Here is a 20484-nt window from a genome sequence, read left to right on the forward strand (position 1 = left end):
GCTTCTTCCTACGAGGCAGGGATGTTATTACCCCTGCATCACAGTGCTGAGAAGCGCACAAGATTCTGAGAGACTGGAGAAGAAGTCTGCCTGCCAGGCAGGGGAGTGGGATATGGAAAGGCATTCTGGAGGAGGTCCCGCCTGGGCCATCAGGAGTCTTTCTGAGGTCTGGGGTTGTGGCCATTTGGGGACTTTGTATGATCTCCAGCCCATCCTACTTTTTCTGGGGAATGACTGTGGAAATGCATCCTTGCCTTGGTGCCGGGTGACACCAGCCAAGCATAGGGCTCTCCGGGGTGAAGAGTCCAGCGGGCATTAAGGTGAGGCAGTGAGTGCTGAAGGGCCTAGAATCTTCCCGCAGCCCTAGAATGCTCTCAGTCTGGGCAGCCACAGGCTCCTCGACGTCAGAAGACAACAATGATCAGTATCTCATCTGACAGAACCGGGGGAACAGTGGTTTGGTGCCTTTCTGAGGGGATCCAGAGAAAGGAAGAGCCAACCCCTGCCCTCCAGGGACATCCCTCAGCCGGCCTGGCAGGACAGAGAGGAAGACAAGAGCTTGGCTATGTGGTCCTCCTGGGCCTCATGGAGGTGGAGGAGCCAAGCATGGGTACCTCATGGCCTCCAGCCGTCAGGGACTGTTGTTGGAGGGCGAGCTGCTGCTGGCCGGCCCCCGCTCTGGGTCTGGGAGAGTGAGCTACCAATCCTTCCTGAGCACCAGGGCATCATGGGCCTGCACCCATCACAGAGAGCAAGGGCCCCTCAGTCCTTTTCCACAGGGTTCTCTGAAGTTCCCTCCATCCCAGACAGTACCTCCTCCAAGAAGCCCTCTCTGACTTGCCTTGCTGGGTGCTTCCACAGCCCTCCACTGATGGTGGCTCTGACTTTCCACTGAGCTGGCTCGTCTGTTCCCTAGTCGTGGCTCCTCCCTTCTAGTGTCCCGTCCCATGTCCCTCTAGATGTATCCTCTGTGCCTTGCACATACTTGGCGTGTAAACTTGGTAGCTATGCATCAGCTAACAAACATGGGTGAGTAAGTGAATGAATAAATGAATGAGTGAATGAATGAATGAATGAATGGGTTTTCTAGCTGCCAGCAGGTGGATCCCCCATTGAGAAAAGGGAGGCCTGCAAGGGTTAACCAGGAGCCCGCCTGTGGTCTGAGGTAAGCAGGGAGCGTATTTGTTCAGGTAAATAAGGAAGGATTACTTATAATGGGAAATCAGGCCTGGCCAACTCTTCATCTCACGGCTGCTTGACTTCCTCCCAGCACATTCCTGCACTGTGTTCGTGTCCACACCGCCCTGCAGACCTGGCCCCCTGAGCCCACCACCGCCTCCATGTAAGCCCCTTGGGCTAGGTCTTGCCACCGTGCCAACAGGTGGTCCTGGGCTGGGGGCAGAGGACTCCCTACGGGGCACAGGGCCCCAAGATCTCAGAGGGAGCCAGGCCCCCAGCAGCCCACCCAAGTATCCACCTCTGCCCCCAGCCCCTCTGGTCTTTGGCCCCACTGGTTCCCCCAGATGCCTGGCTGAGACCCAGCAGTGGCCCGCACTACCGACACCTTCTCCTGGCCCCCCGAGGTGGGTGCTGCCGCAGACGACTCCCCGGGCACGAAGCAGCTAACAGGTGAGTCTGATGGGAACCCAGAGCGCCTGGGTGTGGGGGCTTGTCCCTCCCAGCTGTGGAGAGGTGGGTGACAGGGGGCAGGACTTGGCATGGACTGCGAGCTCAGAAGTGATCCCTGGGTATTGTTGGTCCTGTAATCCAGGTCCTTCACCCTCAGAAGCCCCAGCCCCTGCACAGGCAGTCCATCTGCCTCCCTGGGTGGACCCATGAACCCGTGGGAGCCCCCAAGGCCATACCTTGAGCCCAGTCTGAACAGCCGGAAGGGAGGCCGTTCTCCAGGGGCAGAGCCTCGGCCCCCACGACATGGCCAGTTCTGCTTGGCTAGTAAAACACAGGCAACCTTTCTGCTCTGCCGGCCGCTGCTGCTCTGCGAGGGGAAGGGTCTACCAGGGGCCTGGCCATAGTGGGCAGGGGCTTGCTGAAGCCCCGAGACTCCGGGCTAGGCTCTAAGTTGGAGCAGGGGGGCCAGGCCCAGAGCCCAGGGGTTGGGGCAGGGCAATGATGTGATGGGTCTAGGACCCTGGTGGTCTGGGCTGCCAGGCAAAGCACCCAGGTTCAAGCACCCAGGGGAGCTAACGGCCTGGGAGCCCCAGTCTGGGTGCACTAGGAAAGAAATGGGATGCCCTTGAAGATGCTCCTTTGTCAGATTCACCAGATGTATCTTGTGGGGAGAGAGGGCGGCGCTGGTGGTGATGACAGGGTGGAAGGCTGAAGGGTCTGGATGTTTGGGGGCTCCCCTGACGCTGGACAAGGGGTGTGTGTTGGTGGGGGTGTGCGCTAACACGTGCACAGGCATCTATCTGGGGGTGTGTGTTGGGGAGTGGGCAGGGCCACTGAGCAAGCCCTGGATCTCCTCACCCACCTAGCAGCCCATACCCAGGCCACAGGTCCCAAGGGGCCTGTCCCCTGTATGACAGCAATGGCCTTTCTCCTTTCCTTGGCCAAGGCTGGGACCAGGCCTCATTTCCTGCCCCCACCTCCCCAATAAACAGCTTCACAGCAACCCCCAATAAAGCCGCATCTCCCCAGTACCAGCTGCTCTGCTGAGTAACAAAGCAAACAGGCATCAGGCTGCCCCTGGCCTCAGCTGGCGGATGGGATGGGCAGGAGACGGCCCAGCCCAGCTGGGGGTGGCACCGGAGCCAAGGACTCCTGGCGCAGGGTCTCATCACCCCCGACTCACAGAAATGTGGGGAGAAAGACAACCTCAGTGCCCACTTGAAGTGGTTGAAGTGTGGAGGAGATGCTCAGGGGCAGGGGGGCGGGGTGGGTGAGGGACGTAGAAGCCACCCTCTCCTTTGAGAAATGACAGTCATTTCCTCTGCTCCAGGCATCATGGGGGTTACCCAGAGGTGAGAACTCAGTCCCTGCTAGACTTGTGTACAGTGACTTACCTGTTAGAAAATACTGATTGTAATGATAATGTGTGATAAGATATAATTATATAAATATATGTAATTATATAAAATATACAGTGTGATGCCACTTTGTGGCATTTTGATTGCCACAAAGCCTCTCTGAATGAGATGGAGCTCCTCTGTCCATCAAGCCTGCGGGGATAGGGTAGGTACTCAGTAGGTGCTCAACTGATGATTTGAAATTTCGATGCTGGCAATAAGTAGAAAAAAACCAGGAAGGGATGCCTGGGTGGCTCAGTGGTTAAGCATCTGCCTTCAGCTCAAGTCATGATCCTGATGTCCTTCAATAAAGCCCAGCATCAGACTCCCTGCTCAGCGGGGAGTCTGCTTCTCCCTCTGCTCCTCCCCCTGCTCGTGTTCTCTCTCTCTCAAATAAATAAAATCTTAAAAAAAAAAAAAAAAAAAAGAAAAGAAAGAAGAACAAAAAGGAGAAGCCACTTTTTACCGCTGAGGACGTTGCAGATGTAAAGTTACAGCCCTGAAAGAGTTCGATCCACATTTTGTGCTTAAATGACATGGTGCAGCTTGAGTGTAACCTGGGGATATCATTTCAGACGGATCTAGGAAAAAAGACACTCTGGTGGAGGGGGCAAGAAGGGATGGGTTTAAGGCCCACCATGGATGACCTTGGGCCAGTCATTTCTCCTCCCCGTACTTGTAGCTGTAATGAGAAGTTTAGACAAGGGTTTTGCAGGCTGTGTAGGAGTTGGTGGAGGCAGGACAGCCTGCTGGATTTGCCAGCGCTCTAAGACGGGTATTTTCCCAGCCTTGTCCCCTAGACTGTCTCCTGGCTCTGGCTCCTCCTAGAGGCCAGGGAAGGATGAGTGAGGCCCACAACTGCCCTGGACTGGGCTAGAGAGCAGGATGACCTCAGGTAAGGCCCAGAGGGCTGCCCTTTCTGGCCAACCTCCACTCTTCCCCAGACTCCACCTGCCATCACCTTCTCCATTTGTTCCCCTCATTCCTCACCCCACTACCTTTCCCTCCCCTCTTCCCGCCCCATCCCCTCACCTGCTTTCAGGTGCCCCCTTCCTGAATGTTCAGCCCATCTCAGTTCACAAGGAATTTTCATCCACTTTGCCCTTAATCTTCATAACCTCTTAAAGCAAGTTCTTGACAGCCCATTTAATAGGCAGGGTCACTGAGTCTCCAAGGAAGCCAAGTCACTTACACCAGTCCCTGAGCAAGGAGACGGGGTTCAAAACTGATCTGGGACCCTCACCCTGCCCCCACTGTCCCCATCCCGTTCTTCGCCCCACCCTGTACCCCCAGCCAAGTGAGCAGCCTGTCAGGTAGAACAACTCTTCCCAAAGCAAACTTTGCACAAGCCGAGTTGCCCTGGGCTCTTCCTGACATTTAATGCTGGGCTCCTTCCCTTGCCTCGTTTGCATGCTCCCTGCTCAGGAGGTGCCCCCTGCCAGATTCTCCTCTCCCACCTTTCAGCAGCTGGGTGGGGCCTCCAGACGGGCCGGGGCGGGGGGTGGGGGGGTGAGTCTCCTTATCCCTCCTGACCTCTCCTCCCCTGCCAGGGACCTGAGCGTGACTGCTGGGAACCAGACAGACCAGAGCCTACCCAGGACCTTAGCGAGGGACAGTGAGGTCTCTCTGCTGCCACCAGAACTGGGGAGCCCTGCCTTCTCCCTCCAGCTCTGGAGTTCAGGAGAGGGGACTGGAGGTGACTGCCCATTTAGGGTCTCAGCACCTGCGACTAGTGACATGGGTGGGGCCCTGAGTCTCTCTGCTCTTGGGCAGCAAGATCTTCCCACCTTGGACTCCCACTTCCCCTTCTCAGGCTCTAGGACAGGAGGACAATGTGTCCCTGCTGACACCCACAGATGGGGGTGGGCCCCAATAACCCCCTAATTACCCACCCATTTAAACCCCCTTCTTATTTTTTAAGATTTTTATTTATTTACTTGAGAGAGAGAGAGCATGATGGGGGGAGGGTCAAAGGGAGAAGCAGACTCCCTGCTGAGCAGGGATCCTGATGCAGGACTCCATCCTGGGACTCCAGGATCATGACCCAAGCCAAAGGCAGACACTTAACCAACTGAGCCACCCAGGCGCCCTTAAACCTCTTTTTGAAGCAATGTCTGTTCTTAACCTCTCAGCAGCTCATTCTGGACTTTGATTGTTTTCTGCAATGTTGGAGTGCTTTCCCTTTGTCCTGAACCCCGCCTTCCAAGGCCCAAGGTGTGCTCCCTGGCCCTGTGATTAGGGCTGAAGGCACATTTTCTCCCTCAACCCTGTCAAGATTTTATGGATTTCCCAACCCGAAAGCTGCCTTTCCAGTGCTGTGCCTGGCCTGGGGGCAGCTGCCGAGGCACATGAGATGAGAGAGGAGGGGAACAAATGTGTTCACACACCTCTGGGAGATTACAAAGTCTGTCCTGCCAAACCCCAGAGACACAGTCATCTTTGAGTCCCCGTGTCACCAAGGAGGCTGCGAGGATGAACCACAGTGCCATGGCAGAAGCCGGGTGCAACCCTGTGTTCTCACACCTCCGGCGACCCAGCTGGCTAGGGCTGCCCAGCCGAGGCAGGAGCTTGGGGACCCTGAGTGAGGGCAAAGGAGCTTGAAGGGGTGCTGGGACATGAACTTTATTTATACCAGGCATGTGCTCGATGAGGGGTTGAATGGAGAAGTGATTTGCAGTTTCTGTAAAGCCCTGAAAGTCAAGCAAGATTTGAACTTGACCTGGCTGGAAACTGGGGCTGTGGCCTGACCGACCACCCCAGCATCGGTGACTCCAAGCCCTGGACTTGTCTGGGCTGGGGTCTCGGGTGGCTGCGTGAAGTGGGCAGGGGATGCTACTAGGGTGAGACCCCACCTGGCCGGTGATCTGTGAGACAGCCTGATCGGAAGGCGGGGCCGAGTCTCTCAGAGGAGGGAGGATGTATGTGGGGGGCACAGCCATACCCTTATTCTGCCCAAATGTCTGCCACGAATGGGGGGCCACCTCTGTTTCTCCACCATCTTCCTTCCAAGCCAAGCCGAGCCGAGGGGCAAGATCCAGGCATAGGATCATAGAATCTGGACAGTATCTGGGTTAGAAAAGCCCTGAACGATGACTCCCCTGCTTCGGAGAACTGAAGAGGGCCCCAGGCACTGCCCAGGGCCTCACACACAGCATGAACAGAGCCTGATGGGACCGCATCTCCAGATGCTGAGGCCACACCCCCTCCCCCTTACGAGCAAACTCAAATGCAGGGGAGAGCTTGGGGCTGAGCTGGGTTCCTGCCCCTCCAGGCTGCAGCCCTCCATCCACCCAGAGCTGCTTTCTAAGGGACTGGGTCAGCGGGTGGCCTCAGCAGAAGTGACAGGTGTGGGCAATTGGGGAGACCCTCGGGGCTGGGAGCTGCCAAGTCCCAGCACCAAGTGCAAAGAGAGAAGTGCTCAGTCACCACGGCGCCCATGTCTGTCAGGTGGGAGAGATAGTGACTGCCCCACAGTGTGGCTGTGAGAGCCCCACAAAGCAGCTTACTTAGAAAGGGTCACAGAAAGGGTCTCAGAAAGGGTCACAAGCGATATCAGTGAGGCTGTGTGTCTGGATACCAGTGGTCCCTGATTCCTGGAGCCTCACCCCCAACCCCAATTCTCCACACACACCTCCTGGGCCCACTGACTGGCTCCTCAGCCTTCCAGAAAGGAGGGCTCCTGGGAAAGTGAGGCCTGTGGCTTGCACGAGTCTGGGATCTGAGGAGGTGGGAGAAAGCCAGGAAGCCTAGAAGAAACCTGCCTCCCCTGCTTTCACGCCCAGCCCAAGATAGGCAAGCTCTCCCCGTGGCCGCCCCCAGGGACCCACCTCCCTTCTTCCTACCATTGGAGACCCCAGGGGCAGCAGGTGCGTGGGGAGGGGCACAATGGTGTGCTGGAGGAAAGCTGGGGCTGCCCGAAGATGGCAAGCCTGGGACACCTTCCTGGGTAGGAAGGAAGCCTGTCCCATGCAGAGAGGGAGGACTCTGAACAGTGGGGTGGTCAGTAAGGAGGAGGTTGGGATCTTTTCTTGGCCCCAACTTGTTTGAAGAGTAATTTCAAAGGGCAAGGGAGATGGGGTTCTGTGGAGGGAGGAGTGTGAGGGATAGGAGGAGGAGCAGAAGAGTGAGAAGGTAGAGGGGAGAGGCTGGGTCCAGACTCAGCGAAGGTTCAGAGAATCCAATCACGTTGCTCAGGCCAGTTGTGGGCACTGGCTGCGGGCTCCCTGCGCCCTGGGCAGTCCCGGCTTCTCTCCAAGGTGCTGACCAGCCAACTGGGGGGCTGGTCTGCGTGCCCCGGCCCACTCTGCACAGCTTCTGGCCAGGCCCTAGTCACATCCCCCAGAGTCCCCTGGCTCTCCCGTTAAAGGAGGCCCTTGCCTGGAAGGAGAGAGGGACTGACGGTCAGGACAGTGGGCCGCAGTGGGGAAGCCTGAGTGGGTCCGCCCCCCCCCCCCCGGTAGAGAAAGGCCACCTCAGCTCAGTGGCAGGCACTGGTCACCCCCCTGCCCCTCCCACTCTCCTTGATGCTCCCTCACTGGGCTCTGCAGCCAGGGTCCTGGGCTCTGGGTAGCCAGAAGTCGGGTCTCAGGATTGAGGTAGGGGTTCAAGAACATTTGTCCCACCCACAGTCCCTAGCCGGGGTGAGATCTAGGAGCCTGGATGGAGCAGGGTGTGGGAGACGGTCTCGGGCAGAGGAGACGCAAACCACGGACCGGACACTGGCAGGAGACAGCTGCTACAAATCTCTAACTCTGGGTCCCTCTGGCCTCTCTCCTTGATCTGTCTTCCTGAGGGAGTGGGAAGTGCTGAGAGAAGGGGCTAATCCCTCTGGCCACTGCCCCCTGAATCTGGGCCTCAGCCTCCACCAGCTGTTACCAAACTTTCTTTGTCTGGAGTCTGAGCCAGAGCCTCTGGGGCAGAAGGGAGCCAGGACATGCTGAGCCTTAATCCAGACATGTGGTTTAATCCAGAAAAGATCAGCTCGAGGTTTGGGAGCTGAAGGCATCACTCAGGAGACGGACATTACCTCGGGCCTGGCAGAGGCTGGTAGTAGGGCCGGGCCTGCCGTCCTAAGGATGTGGATCAAACACAGGGTTTGTCCCAGGACCCTAGTCCTATGGAGCCATACCCTGAGAGTCAGCAGGCCCCCAATTTGGTCCTAGCTCTGCTGTGATGGTGGGCGCACGTCCTTGCCACTCTCTGAGTGTCGTTTTTCCCAATGCACATGTGTGCGTGTCTTCTTGGGCGAATAATCACCTGAGAACATAATCATGGCTGAATTGCATGGTGCAGTTGGGGAGAGCTGGGAAGTCAGAGGAGGAACCTGTTGCGGGGGGCTTCCTGGGAGAGGAGGGCTTTGCGCTGAGTTGTGATGAGAGGGAAGGGGCATTTTGGGCAGGGGGATGGCAGCACAAGAGAAAATAGCCATGTTGTGCCCACAGTACAGGAGAGAGGGAACCAGGGGAGAAATGTCATTGTCATTAGAACCTGGATATGGTCACCATGTTGATCAATCCCTGGTTCTGGTCCAGACCCTGCCTCTTACCAACAAAAGTATCCCTTCCCCATATGTGATCTACAAAACGGTCACATAATGTATGGTCCCTTCCAACTCTTATAATCTGGACTGGGTAGGAGGTTGGCTCAGAGGTAGGTACCTGTCACTAGAATGGTGCAAGGCTGGCCAGGGGAGCCATGGAAGTTTCTTGAGCACAGGGGTGCCCAGTGAGGAACGTTGAAGGAAAATGAGCTTGACAGTGGGGTGGATTGAGCCAAGGGGAGGTAGGAATGGAAGATCAAGTGACCCAATCAGAAAGAGGGCAGGACTCTGGGAAAATGGACCAGCCAGAGCAAAACCCTCAGAAGGAATGTGGCACAATGAGCAGAGCCTGCATGGGGCCAGCTGGGGACTTCAAGCAAGCTGCCTAAGATCTCTGAGCCTCACTGTCCTCATCTATAACCTGGGGCTCTCGAGCCCTTGTCCCTCAGGGCTATGGGCAGTGAAGGGGATAATGGGCATGAGTACTCAGGGCATAGGCGGTGCCCTCCTGAGTCTGGCCCCGGAGCCTGGAGGAGAGAGTGTGGTAGGCTGGGCACCCAAACCCCCAGCTCCCTGACCAAAAAACCAAGGTCCCCCCAGATCTGGGCTGCTGGGGTCAGAGCTTTTCCCACCACCTCCCCAGTTGTGGACAGGCAGATCTTTCCTCCCACCACATGGTTAATTTTCAACTTATTTTTCACCAGGGAGGTGTTGGGAGCTGGGACCAAGCCTTGGTTGGGAGCAGGTGAAAGGTGAGGGGGGAGCTGGAATGTGGGGTGGGGAGGAAGTGGGAATTCTCTGCCATGAAGGAGCCCTGGGCCGGGAGTCCCGAGACCTGGATGCAAATCCCTTAGGTCTGTGCACCTTCACTTTCCTATCCACAGACTAGGAATGAGAATAGGGCCCAGGCTGCCTCTCTCCAGGGAGGGATGGATACAAGGGCACTCACTCAACATGTCAGGGCCATGTCATCATGTCCTTACTGAGTGAATGCTGCCACCCGCCCTGCCCATTCATCCTCACTGACCCCTCAGGCCATGGTGCCCCGAAACCCAGCAGCTGCCTCCCATCCTACCTGTGGCTGCAGCCAAGCAAACAGGAGGGCCATGAGAGAAGCGTGTTCTCCTGCTTCTTGGAAAAGCTCCCGTCTTCCTGGCATATGGCCCAGGGTGCTGGCAGAGACTGTCCTAACGTGGCAGGCATGGGAGCTCTGGGGACGTGGATGGGGCGGGAGGCAGGTAGGGGTGATGAGGGAGGGGTGGGGGTCTGAGAGGGGCTCTCCAGGGGTGGGGCCTCCTAGGGGGTAGGGCGTGGGCGCAGGCCGGGTTGGGGACCCAGGAGCAGAGCGGGCTGTGGGCGCTGCCTAGATAAATAATGTTGGGCCCACAGCACACATGTGTGTTTGCACAGAAGGCCTTGAAATGATTCCAGGCCTGCCCTCTGTCCCCCGCAACCCCAGTCCCCCTCCTTCCCTGCTCACCCCACCCCACCCTGACCTTTCCTTCCTTGTCACTTAAAGGAACCCTTGAAAGGGAGAGTCAAAATCAAAGGAAACACCCTTCTCTCTTGCTGGCACTCTCTCTGCCACAGGAAACTACACGGCTGCCATGTACAGTTGGGAAGGTTGGGCACTGCACAAGGGAGGGGAGAAGAGGGAGTTGAAATCCCACTTGGGCTCCAGTCACCCAACTGCTATCCAGAGAGAAAGGTCACCCTGTGCTGAGATATTTGAAGGTGTGGAATGGGCTAACAGCAGCCCTAGAGATGCCAGAAGTGTTTCCCAACTGGGCTCTTTAGGGCAAATGAACACCAAGGCTAAGCAGGTCAATCCCACAGTGTGACTCACGATGGGCCGGGAGACTTCCTCCCAGTCCCAGCATGGCACAAGAAATGCCTCCAGGAGAGCTTACCAGTCCTTTGATTAAAGCCTCTCCCTCTTACTGGCCAGAGGTCTTTAAAGCAGCAATTCTCAAATGTGAACAAATATAGAATCACCCCCCAAGGCCTGTTGAAATGCACTGCTGGGCTTCCCCCAGCTTCTGATTCAGCTCTGGAGCAAGCCTGAGAATCTGCATTTTTGCCAAGTTCCCAGGGGGTGCTCTCGCTGCTGGTCCAGGCACCCCACTGTGAGAAACACTGCTTTCCGAACACGAACACACGTTAATTTGGCCTTAGTGTGTTTTTCTGTTCCTTTTGTCCGTGCTGATTTTACTGAGGGCACATATATGTTGATAATCTTCCACAGGGACTTATTCTTGAGTCCCGGGCGCACAGATCACAGGAACAGCCCAGAAACCTGGCTGTCTTGGTGTATGTACATCTGACTTCCCCAAGCTGCCAGCTCCAATATGGGGTTCAGAGACAAAGGGCCTAGAGGCAAAGCAGACTGCATGACTGATGGGAAAAGAAGCCTCTAGCTGTGTGTTGAGACCAGGGGTACACCCCTGGGGGGCCTTGGGGCAGTAGAAGGAAGCAATGTGTGAGTCGCTGGGGGCCTTCCTCACTGGGGAACCATAGCATGGGTCTTCTCACCAGCCCCTGATCTCGTCCATCCTCCCCACCCCCACTGCTCTGTTCCCACACCAGCAAACCCCCTCCCCACGACCCCTACCTCTGTGCTGGGCAAGAGCAAATGAGAGAGCCTTGGGAGCTAGGAGGGGCTGGGGCAGCATCTCTGGGGAGAGTGAGGTGGGATGGGGACCAGAAACCCAGTCCTGAGTGGGTGTGGGGGTGTTTGGTCCCAATCTCAGTGGTGTTCAGCTGGAAATTTATCCACACCCCCCAGATGGCCCTGTGGGAGGGGAAGGAGGGGTTCTTCCTCCCTGACTTGTGAGGGGATTCTACCCCATCACACCCCTCACTTGCTCCTTTCTTCCTTCCTTCACCTAGAGGTGAAGGTGATGGTGACTTTCTCCCTTCCCCACCCTCCTTAAGGGAAGGATAAAAGAAAACAAGCTCTGCTATAGCAGGAAAGATTGAGGTTAGATCTTAGAAGGAACTTTCTCTCCAAGGCAGTGGACTGGGCTCTGGGCATGGGCTGGTCCAGGGACAGAGGCCCAGACATTAAAGACTCCTTGTCCAGGCCTCAGTTTGCTCACCTACCAAATGGAGCCACTCATGCCTTCAATGGTGAGGCTTCAGTGAGGTCAAGAACCTCAGAAGGTTGTTTTAAGAGTGCCATGTGGGTAAAGATCTGCTTTCAGCCACCCTGGTTCCCTTGGGGAGTGAGGGAGCTGTGCGTTTATACCTCACTGTCTTTCTCAGCCAGAAGTCTATCTGCCCAGCCCTGTCCTAACTGCCCAGTGACCCGGAAGCCCCAGCTCTCTCCCAGGCCCAGCCACTGCCCACTGAGCCCCTCATCCCCGTAACCAGCTTAGTGGCCCCCAGGGGGGATGGGGAAGCAGCCAGAACCTGATTCCCCATCCTCTCTTCTTTCCGCAGACACAGCCACCGGCCCAAGCGACAGCGGCATGGGCAGCGCCAGTCCCGGCCTGAGCAGCGTGTCCCCCAGCCGCCTCCTGCTGCCCCCCGACACTGTGCTGCGGACAGGCCTGGAAAAGGCGGCCGCAGAGGTGGCGGGGCCCGAGAGACGGGACTGGAGCCCCAGCCCGCCGGCCACACCTGAGCAGGGCCTGTCCGCCTTCTACCTCTCCTACTTTGACATGCTGTACTCTGAGGACAGCGGCTGGGCCGCCAAGGGTCCCGGGGCCAGCGCGTGGGAGGAGCCGTCCGAGGAGCCCGAGCAGTGCCCAGTCATCGACAGCCAAGCTGCTGGGGGCAGCCTGGACTTGGCACCAGGGGGGCTGACGCTGGAGGAGCACTCCCTGGAGCAGGTGCAGTCCATGGTGGTGGGTGAGGTGCTCAAGGACATCGAGACTGCCTGCAAGCTGCTCAACATTGCTGCCGGTGAGGCCTCCCGCGGGGCCGCCTCTGGGAGGTTGGGCACAAGCTGGGCGGAGGTCACGAGGGTGGGGAGTTTGGCAAGGGTACTTACTGTCTGCGGCGCTCTGGCCACCACCACCTCCCCCCGCCCAGCCTCAGCAGCCCCAGTGGTGCTGGTGATTCTGTACCTACGGGTGGCCCATAGCCTATAGCAGCTGGGTGCCTGGGGGAGGTTCTGACCCTCTCTATGCCCCAACTACCGGGGGCAGTGAACCTGAGCTCTACACCATCCGGCCCACCACCTCCTCCTGGACTCCTCTCCACGTTCTCCTCATTTACTCGGCTCCAGCCACACCGGCTCTTCACTGCTCCCACGACACTCATACCTCAGGACCTTTGCATCTTCTGGTCTCTCAATCTAAAACGCTCTTCCCCCAAATACTTACTTGGCTCACCCTTGCCTTCTTCAGATCTAGACTCAATGGCACTGTTTTGAGGAGGCTTTTCCTGACACATCTATTGAATTTACTGTCCATACACCACCTGATTCCTCCTCCCTGCTTTCTCTCTCCTGTTGCATGTACTGATACCCTGCGTATTTTATTGATTGACCATATTTGCTGTCTGTCTCCCCCACTGAAATGTACACACCCTAAGGGCAGGGATTTTCCTTTGTTGTGTTCATGGCTACATCCCCAGGTCCTAGGATGGCACCTTGCACACAGTAGATGCTCGATAAACAGTAGTTTCTTAACATGCCAGGCCCTGTTCTAGCACGGTGAGGGGGGGTGGATTAAGTGGTGAACACTGCACAAGGGCCCCCTTCTTCAGGAAGCTGACATTACAGCAAGGAAAACGGATCAGAGATACGGAGATAAGTGTCCCTGGTCCGGTCGTCATGAAGGCTCTGATGAGGAAGGGGCACTAGGAACACAGGCACCTGTATACCTGTCACAGGCTGGGAAGTGTGGTTATGGCACTGATGCTGTGGGCCTCCAGCCTCCTGCTCCTGCACCGTCCCTCCAGCTTTGGGCAGACCTGATCCATCTCCTTGAGTGCTAGGTCCCGGCCTTTGAGCATTGAGGTCTCAGCTGCTTTCAGGCATCCCTCAGGCCCAGCCCTTCCTCCTCAGAGTCATCCTGGACTTGCGCGTCCCCCCAGACCATCCCAGCTGGTGTACCCCCGCCCCCAACCCAGGCAGCTCTTCCCCTACCCCTGTCGTCTTCCAGTTACCCAATGTCCCTGCCAGTCCCCACTGCTGGACGTTTTCCCAAGGTGCCTCCTCTCCCACACTGGGCTGAGGAGGGGCCTGCCCTCTCAACAATGGGGACAGAAACAAATTGCTTTGACCCTGGGAAGGAAAACGAGTTTATTAAGTGGGGGTAGCCCAGCCTGCAGGTCACCTAGCTGGGGCAACAGCTTAGACCAGAGTGTGCACTTGGAGGCCCCATTGGGACCATGCCTAGCAGCCCAGCCTCCCCCCATGAGTCCTGCAGGGCTCAGCCCAGAGCAGCTCTCCAGGGGGATGTCCAGGACCTAACCAGTGATTCTCTTCCTGGCCCCTGAGGCCTATAGCTATCCCCCGATGGCTTGATGCCCTGCCATTTATTCATTCAGTGTAGACGCACTGAGCAGCTACTATGTACCCGGCCCCTTGCTGGGTGTTGGACAAGGGGCTAGTACTCTCTGTGCCTCAGTTTCCTCATCTGTAAAACGCAGCACAGTTTGGGGTTGTAGGACTACTCTCTAGCTGTTTGTTTGTTTGTTTGTTTTTCTGGTTCCTTGAAGGATTTGGGGAAGGCAAGAGGCAGCTGGGAGACAAACTCAGGTGTCTGGTTTAATGTCACCAATGTCAGTCTCCCCTCCAGGACTGGGGCTTCCTGAAAGGCCCCTTGGAGGGCCTGGAGGGGTCGGGAAGACTTGAGGTCCTGGTGAGGTGGGGGGTGCAGAGGTCCCAGGCTACCCTGCCCAGAGCCAAGTTTGTTTTTAGGGCCCTGGCTGCTCCCTCCTGCTCCCCTCTCTTCTCAGGTGCCCCCTCCACAGGCCTGTCTGGTCTGGCCTGTTCTAACCCCCGGAGCCTCTGGTCCTGGCCCCAAGCTGCTTCCAGTTCCCAGGGGCACCCCACGAGATGTAGGTGATGCCCTCCGCCCGCCCGTGGAACTGAGGGAGTGTCTCTTGCCCAGACCCCGTAGACTGGAGCCCTGGCAACGTGCAGAAGTGGCTCCTGTGGACGGAGCACCAGTACCGGCTGCCGCCCGTGGGCAAGGCCTTCCAGGAGCTGGGGGGCAAGGAGCTGTGTGCCATGTCGGAGGAGCAGTTCCGCCAGCGCTCTCCTCTGGGTGGCGACGTGCTCCACGCCCACCTGGACATTTGGAAATCAGGTGGGACATAGCCTGGGAGAGCTGCGACTCCCAAGCTCCAGGACACGGAGTAGGGGGGACTGGGGGTGGGGGCGGTCGTTCCAGAACACTAGCCAGGCTTATTGGCTGCTGGGGCGGCAGCTGCTTGCTCCCAGTCTGGGCTCTGTTCTAAATCTCAGTCCCCCTGGCAACTGCCTCCAGGGATCCTGGACGAACTCTCCAGCCTCGACCGGCTCCCATTCCCGCTCAAGCCCACAGAACTTAGGGCAGGGCATGGGGTAAGTTAGAAGGCAGGTGTTTGATTCTGGGAATACGGATGGCATAGTTGATGGGGACCGTGGGTACTATGAGGCCCCTCTTTGTCCCTTTCTTTTTTAAAGTTCATTTGTTTATTTTGTGCTATTTCTCATTAAACAAGTAGTGAGATAATACATATGCATGATTTCTAAAAAGACCATAGTGAGGGGCACCTGGGTTGCTCAATCAGTTAAGTGTCTGCCTTTGGCTCAGGTCATCATCCCAGGGTCCTGGGATTGAGCCCTACATCGGGCTCCCTGCTCGGAAGGGAGCCTGCTTCTCCCTCTTGCTCTACCACTCCCCCAGCTCGTGCTCTCTCCCTCTCTCTTTGCCAAATAAATAAATAAATAAAATCTTTAAAAAGACAATAGTGGGGGCACCTGGGTGGCTCAGTGGGTTAAAGCCTCTATCTTCGGCTCAGGCCATGGTCCCAGGGTCCTGGGATCGAGCCCCGCATCGGGCTCCCCACTCAGCAGGGAGCCTGCTTCCTCCTCTCTCTCTCTCTCAATCTCTCTCTCTGCCTGCCTCTCTGCCTACTTGTAATCTGTCTGTCAAACAAATAAATTAAATTTTTTAAAAAAGACAATAGTGAAAAATAATACTATGAAAAGTAATTTTCCCTCTCACTCCCGACCCCCAGTCCCCCTCCTTAGAGGCAAACACAGTTTCCTGGGCACCTTGCTGGGGAGAGTCTATGCACACAGCGAGCAAACACACATGTGAGGTTTTCACCCCTTTGTAACATAAATAGTTCCAAAGAATCGCACTGTTCTGCGCTCCATGTATCTTGGATTTTGTTCCCGCATCAGCATCTCTACATCTGCCCTATTTCTAATGGCTGGGTGCCATCCCCTTAATGTTTAAATCATCTCTCATACCACCGGATATCCTGGACAGAGCTATGAGCTTTGGAAGAGGCAGTGCTTGCTGAGAGTCAAGGCCCCCGCCCTTGGGCATGGGACCCACCCATATGACCAGCGGAGACCAGTGTCCCACCCTAGCCCAGGGGCAGGCAAGTGTAGGAGCAGTCCTAGCCAAGCAAGAGCCAGGTGGTGATGGGGGCAGGAGCCCACTGCCTCCACACCCCGTTTGCTTGGCCACAGGGGGTGGTTGCTATGGCCCCACAGTCCCACCCAAGCCCCCTCCTCCACCCTTGGAGCTGGCCCTGGGTCTCCAGCCTTCTCTCCCTGCCCTGCAGCGGCCTGGATGAAAGAGAGGACTTCTCCCGGGACCATCCACTACTGTGGTGAGCCAGGGCCCTCAGGGTAGAGGGGGAGGGGGCCCGGGGTCTGGGGGCGGGGCTTGAGGGATGGCTGGCCCTGAAGCAGGTGGCCTCTGCTGCTCACCGTCACTCTACCCGGCTGCCTAGCCTCTGCCGGCGAGGACAGCTGGACCGACAGTGAGGTGGACTCCTCCTGCTCCGGGCAGCCCATCCACCTGTGGCAGTTCCTCAAGGAGCTGCTGCTCAAGCCTCACAGCTATGGCCGTTTCATCCGGTGGCTCAACAAGGAGAAGGGTGAGCCGGGCCCTGGGCGGGGGTGGGGCGGGGGCGGGCAAGGGCGCTGCTGGCCTCCTGGCGCCAGACACAGGGGAGGGCTGGGGATTGGGCAGAGAGGCCTCATGGCCCCCACTGTGCCCCTGAACTCCAGACACTGGGCAATCCGGGCCTGGCCCGGGGGGCTGTGTGCCTTCGCGTCCGAACTGGTCTCCTGGCCGCGCCCTGTTTTGTGTAGGACACCGGCTCCTCCCGGTGCCTGGGACATACTAAGGCTGGGACTTGGACACAGTCTTTGCCTGCAACACATTGTTAGCTTCACCGGGGAGACGGCTGGGGTCCAGCTTGAAACCCCATGCGATCCACATAGGCCGTATTAGACTTCCCCCTAATCCCATCATAAACCTTTTTTAATAGGTGAATTTAATTTTAATACTACTTTTATTTAATCTGCTATTATAAATTATTAAAATTTCAACATATAATTAATATAAAATTATTAATGAGATATTCTAAGTCTTCAAACTCTCATGTGTATTTTATCCTTATAGCCTATCTCAATCAGATTTGCCAGATTTCAAGCGCTCAAGACCACATATTACTTCATTGGACAGGACTAGATGTGTGTGTGTGAGAGAGAGTGTTGGAAAACACTCAGAGTCAAGAAATCTGGGTTTTAGTCCCCATCCTGTCATCTGTAGCTAGGGGTACTGGGACCACAGTCTTCTTATCTGGAAAATGGACTGCGTCCATTCATCCAACAACCACTCATTGAATACTTCCTCTGTGCACACTTGCCTGGGCAACATTAATGGAGAATTAGTGTCCTCATGGTCTAGGGAGAATTTGGCTGCACCCCATCTTTGAGGGACCTGCAATGTTGTGGGAAAGCTGGCCGTGAAAGGCGCTGACCTACAGAGCATGGCAGGGCTGTGACAGGGTGGTGGGGGCAGCTGTGCCGTGGTCCAGGAGGACTTCACGAGGGCAATGACTTGGGCTGAGTGGGAAGGATGAACGGGGCTAGAGGTGGGTAGAGAGAAGTTCCTGCATATTTGAAATGTATATTTGAAATATGTTGTATTTTTTGAAATATATTGTATATTTGAAGTATATATTTGAAACTTAATGTGAGCCGGTCTTCAGGGATAGACCATGATAGACTTCCAGGGGAAGGAGATCAAGGGAGGGTGGGGTGATCTGGGAAGGCTTCCTGGAGGGGGTATGCTGACCTGCGTTTTTCCCAGGAGACCTGGGGTGTAAACCATGTAATAGTTCCTCTCAAGGGGCAGCTCCTTCACGCTCCACTGTAAGCTCTTTCTGTCACCACTCAAAAATGGTAGTCACTACAGCCCCCTCCACCAACTGGAGAAAGGGGACAGCTTCTTCTTCTTCTTCTTTTTTTTTTTTTTAAAGATTTTATTTATTTATCTGACAGACAGAGATCACAAGTAGGCAGAGAAGCAGGCAGAAAGAGAGGAGGAAGCAGGCTCCCTGCTAAGCAGAGATCCCGATGTGGGGCTCCATCCCAGGACCCTGGGATCATGACCTGAGCCTAAGGCAGAGGCTTTAACCCACTGAGTCATCCAGGTGCCCTAAGGGGACAGCTTCTAACAGTAGAATATGGGAGAGCCAGGCCTCAAACCCAGGTCAGCCCAGCTCCAAATCCTCTGAATGGATCCTACCAGAAAGGGCAGTGCTAGCTTAAATGTCTGAGACTGGCAAAGAGGTCTTTCAGGCTTGGGAACTGCTGGAGAAGGCGGCCAGCGCGGGCGCAGTGGTAGGGGTGTGGATGACCTTGACAGATGAGACGTGGGCACAACGCAGAGCCCCGCAGGGCTTTTGGATCAGGTGTACCAACCCCACAGCAGGAGCAGAGGCTGGCAGGGGCCAGGCCTTCAGGGCCCCTGATAACCCAACAACGGACGCAGGCTCACCCTGCACTCAGGAGGTGGGAGACTCCAGGTAGCATTTCCCAAATTATTGGTCCCCATGACGCATGTCTTTGACCCCCATGTCTTTGACCCTCACCGCAACCTTGGGAAGAGGTCTTATGCTCCCACCGCCCCTGTCCCCCGTCCCCCAGTCTAGCTCTTGCTCCCAGTCAACACTGGCCCCCTTGGCTTTTTGAGTCTGACCTGTTGGTTTCAGTCTTTTGCCCTCCTGCCACGCCCCCCCCCAGGCATCTTCAAAATCGAGGACTCCGCCCAGGTGGCCCGGCTGTGGGGCATCCGCAAGAATCGGCCTGCCATGAACTACGACAAGCTGAGCCGTTCCATCCGCCAGTATTACAAGAAAGGCATCATCCGGAAGCCGGACATCTCCCAGCGCCTCGTCTACCAGTTTGTGCACCCCATCTGAGGGCTGCGGGCCAGGCCAGGCCTTAGGCAGGCCAGGCCTTAGGCCTGAAACTCGCCCTCACTAGCCCTCCCTCCTGCCCGCCCCTGCCTCTGCTGGAGCTGCAGGAGAGGGCAGTCTGCTGGCATTGGAGTCCAAGGTCAGGGAGGCGGCAGCCCAGAGCTCCCAGGGGTCTAAGGGAGCTCTCTGGGGCCCAAGGGACCCCAGGGTGGCAGTGCTTCCTCCTCGGGTCTGACTGCTCACATGCTCGGTCTTCTGGAGGATGGAAGAAGGATCCAGGCCATCCTCAGTATTCATGGCTCCCCGGGGAAGGCTCTGACCCTCGGATTTCCAGAGCGGAGCCAGCCAAATGGCTATTGACTTAGCCAAGGCCACTCGTAGTCCAGTGCTCCCTGCCACCCATTCTGCACCATGCTTGGCGTGGTGTGGGACACGTCTGCCCCTGCATTGGGAAGCCAGGGGTGCTCCTGGGAATGGGTAATAAAGATACTAGAGAACCAACACGGCAGTGTCTGTGCAGCAAGTGAATGACACAGCTCTGAGGCCACCAATTCTCAGAGTCATTGTGGTCACAGTGCCCTTGGGATGGTCAAAAGAGGCTTCCTGGGGGAGGCGGCATTGGGCTGAGCCTACAAGGAAAGGGATCGTTGATTGGTAGAAGCTGTGGGAGAGAGGCAGTGAGCCATCAAGACCAAGGAGGCCCTGGAATGACCCTCATCTCCTCCCCTCCCAGGCAGGTGCCCAAAGGAGGGAGCAGGACTGGAGCTGGAGGGGACTTGCAAGGGGATCCTGAGCCTCTGCTTCTGTTTGGCCAACCCCGGGGGCTCTGAGACGGGACAGCAGGGGTGCAGGGAAGGTGGGCTCTTCAGCCCCTGCTGTGGGACCCTGGCTCTGCAGCAGCAAACAGGGTGGAAGAGAGGTTGGCTTGTTTGCGGTGTCCCTCTCTTGGCGGGAGTCATGGACCTCTGCGATGCTCCCTGTGAAGCACCCCACATTGATGAGGAGCAGTGGGGGTCAGGAGTCCTGCGTGCTGGGGTAGATGGGGACCTCCCACCCACTATCCGGAAGGCAGCATGTCTCAGCCTCCTCATATTTGTTCAGCCAGCTCCCGTGTCCTGAGTACCGAATACATACTTGATGCTTGCACTGGTTTTCTATCATTAACCTTCCCAACAAAACTGGGGGCTACCCTGCTGTTCTGCAGACGATGAAACAGGCTCAGAGCCGTGAAGTGATTTACTCAGAGTCACACAGTCGATCGGCGACAGAACCAAACACTGAACCCACAGGACAGTGCTCTCTCTGCCCCTCCATGCCTCTTGCTCTGTGATTGGTCAGCACTTTTTGCTCCCATAACCCTCCACTTCTGATGCCAGGCTCCCAAGAGACGGGACTGGGAGCCAGCCAGTGCTGCCCAGGCCACTGAGGGTTAAATGCTGCCCCATATTGCTGCCTTCTGCCCCCAGCAATTTTATTGTCTCCAGAAGAAAGTTTACTCCTGGCAGTGAGCAAACAACAGCTTGGCATCTG

General features: G+C 56.7%; 1 protein-coding gene across 4 annotated transcripts; it reads left to right on the plus strand.

The window, feature by feature from the left end:
* The first annotated feature begins 1216 nt into the window (after window positions 1–1216).
* On the plus strand, window positions 1217–19455 carry SPDEF (SAM pointed domain containing ETS transcription factor). 4 transcript variants are annotated; one of them, XM_059178585.1, is made up of 7 exons: window positions 1217–1342; window positions 1490–1629; window positions 12007–12471; window positions 14631–14828; window positions 16303–16350; window positions 16474–16620; window positions 18779–19455. In XM_059178585.1, the coding sequence occupies exons 3-7, from the start codon at window positions 12036–12038 to the stop codon at window positions 18955–18957; spliced, it is 1008 nt and encodes a 335-aa protein (XP_059034568.1). In that variant the 5' UTR covers window positions 1217–1342; window positions 1490–1629; window positions 12007–12035; the 3' UTR covers window positions 18958–19455. The 4 variants fall into 4 exon arrangements, with proteins under 4 accessions (XP_059034568.1, XP_059034567.1, XP_059034570.1 ...); XM_059178584.1 differs by adding an exon at window positions 9270–9317 and having other exon boundaries at window positions 1231–1629; XM_059178587.1 differs by having other exon boundaries at window positions 1232–1342; window positions 1524–1629.
* The last annotated feature ends 1029 nt before the right edge of the window (window positions 19456–20484 follow it).

The sequence above is a fragment of the Mustela lutreola genome, chromosome 6, assembly GCF_030435805.1.
Source record: "Mustela lutreola isolate mMusLut2 chromosome 6, mMusLut2.pri, whole genome shotgun sequence".
NCBI classification, from domain to species: domain Eukaryota; kingdom Metazoa; phylum Chordata; class Mammalia; order Carnivora; family Mustelidae; genus Mustela; species Mustela lutreola.

Bases quoted from the DNA above. Each gene is read 5' to 3' on its own strand.
- SPDEF (XM_059178585.1), top strand. From the start codon at position 12,036: ATGGGCAGCGCCAGTCCCGGCCTGAGCAGCGTGTCCCCCAGCCGCCTC. The intron at 12,472-14,630 runs GTGAGGCCTCCC...TCTCTTGCCCAG, and splicing joins GCTGCTCAACATTGCTGCCG to ACCCCGTAGACTGGAGCCCT. The intron at 14,829-16,302 runs GTGGGACATAGC...CCTGCCCTGCAG, and splicing joins CCTGGACATTTGGAAATCAG to CGGCCTGGATGAAAGAGAGG.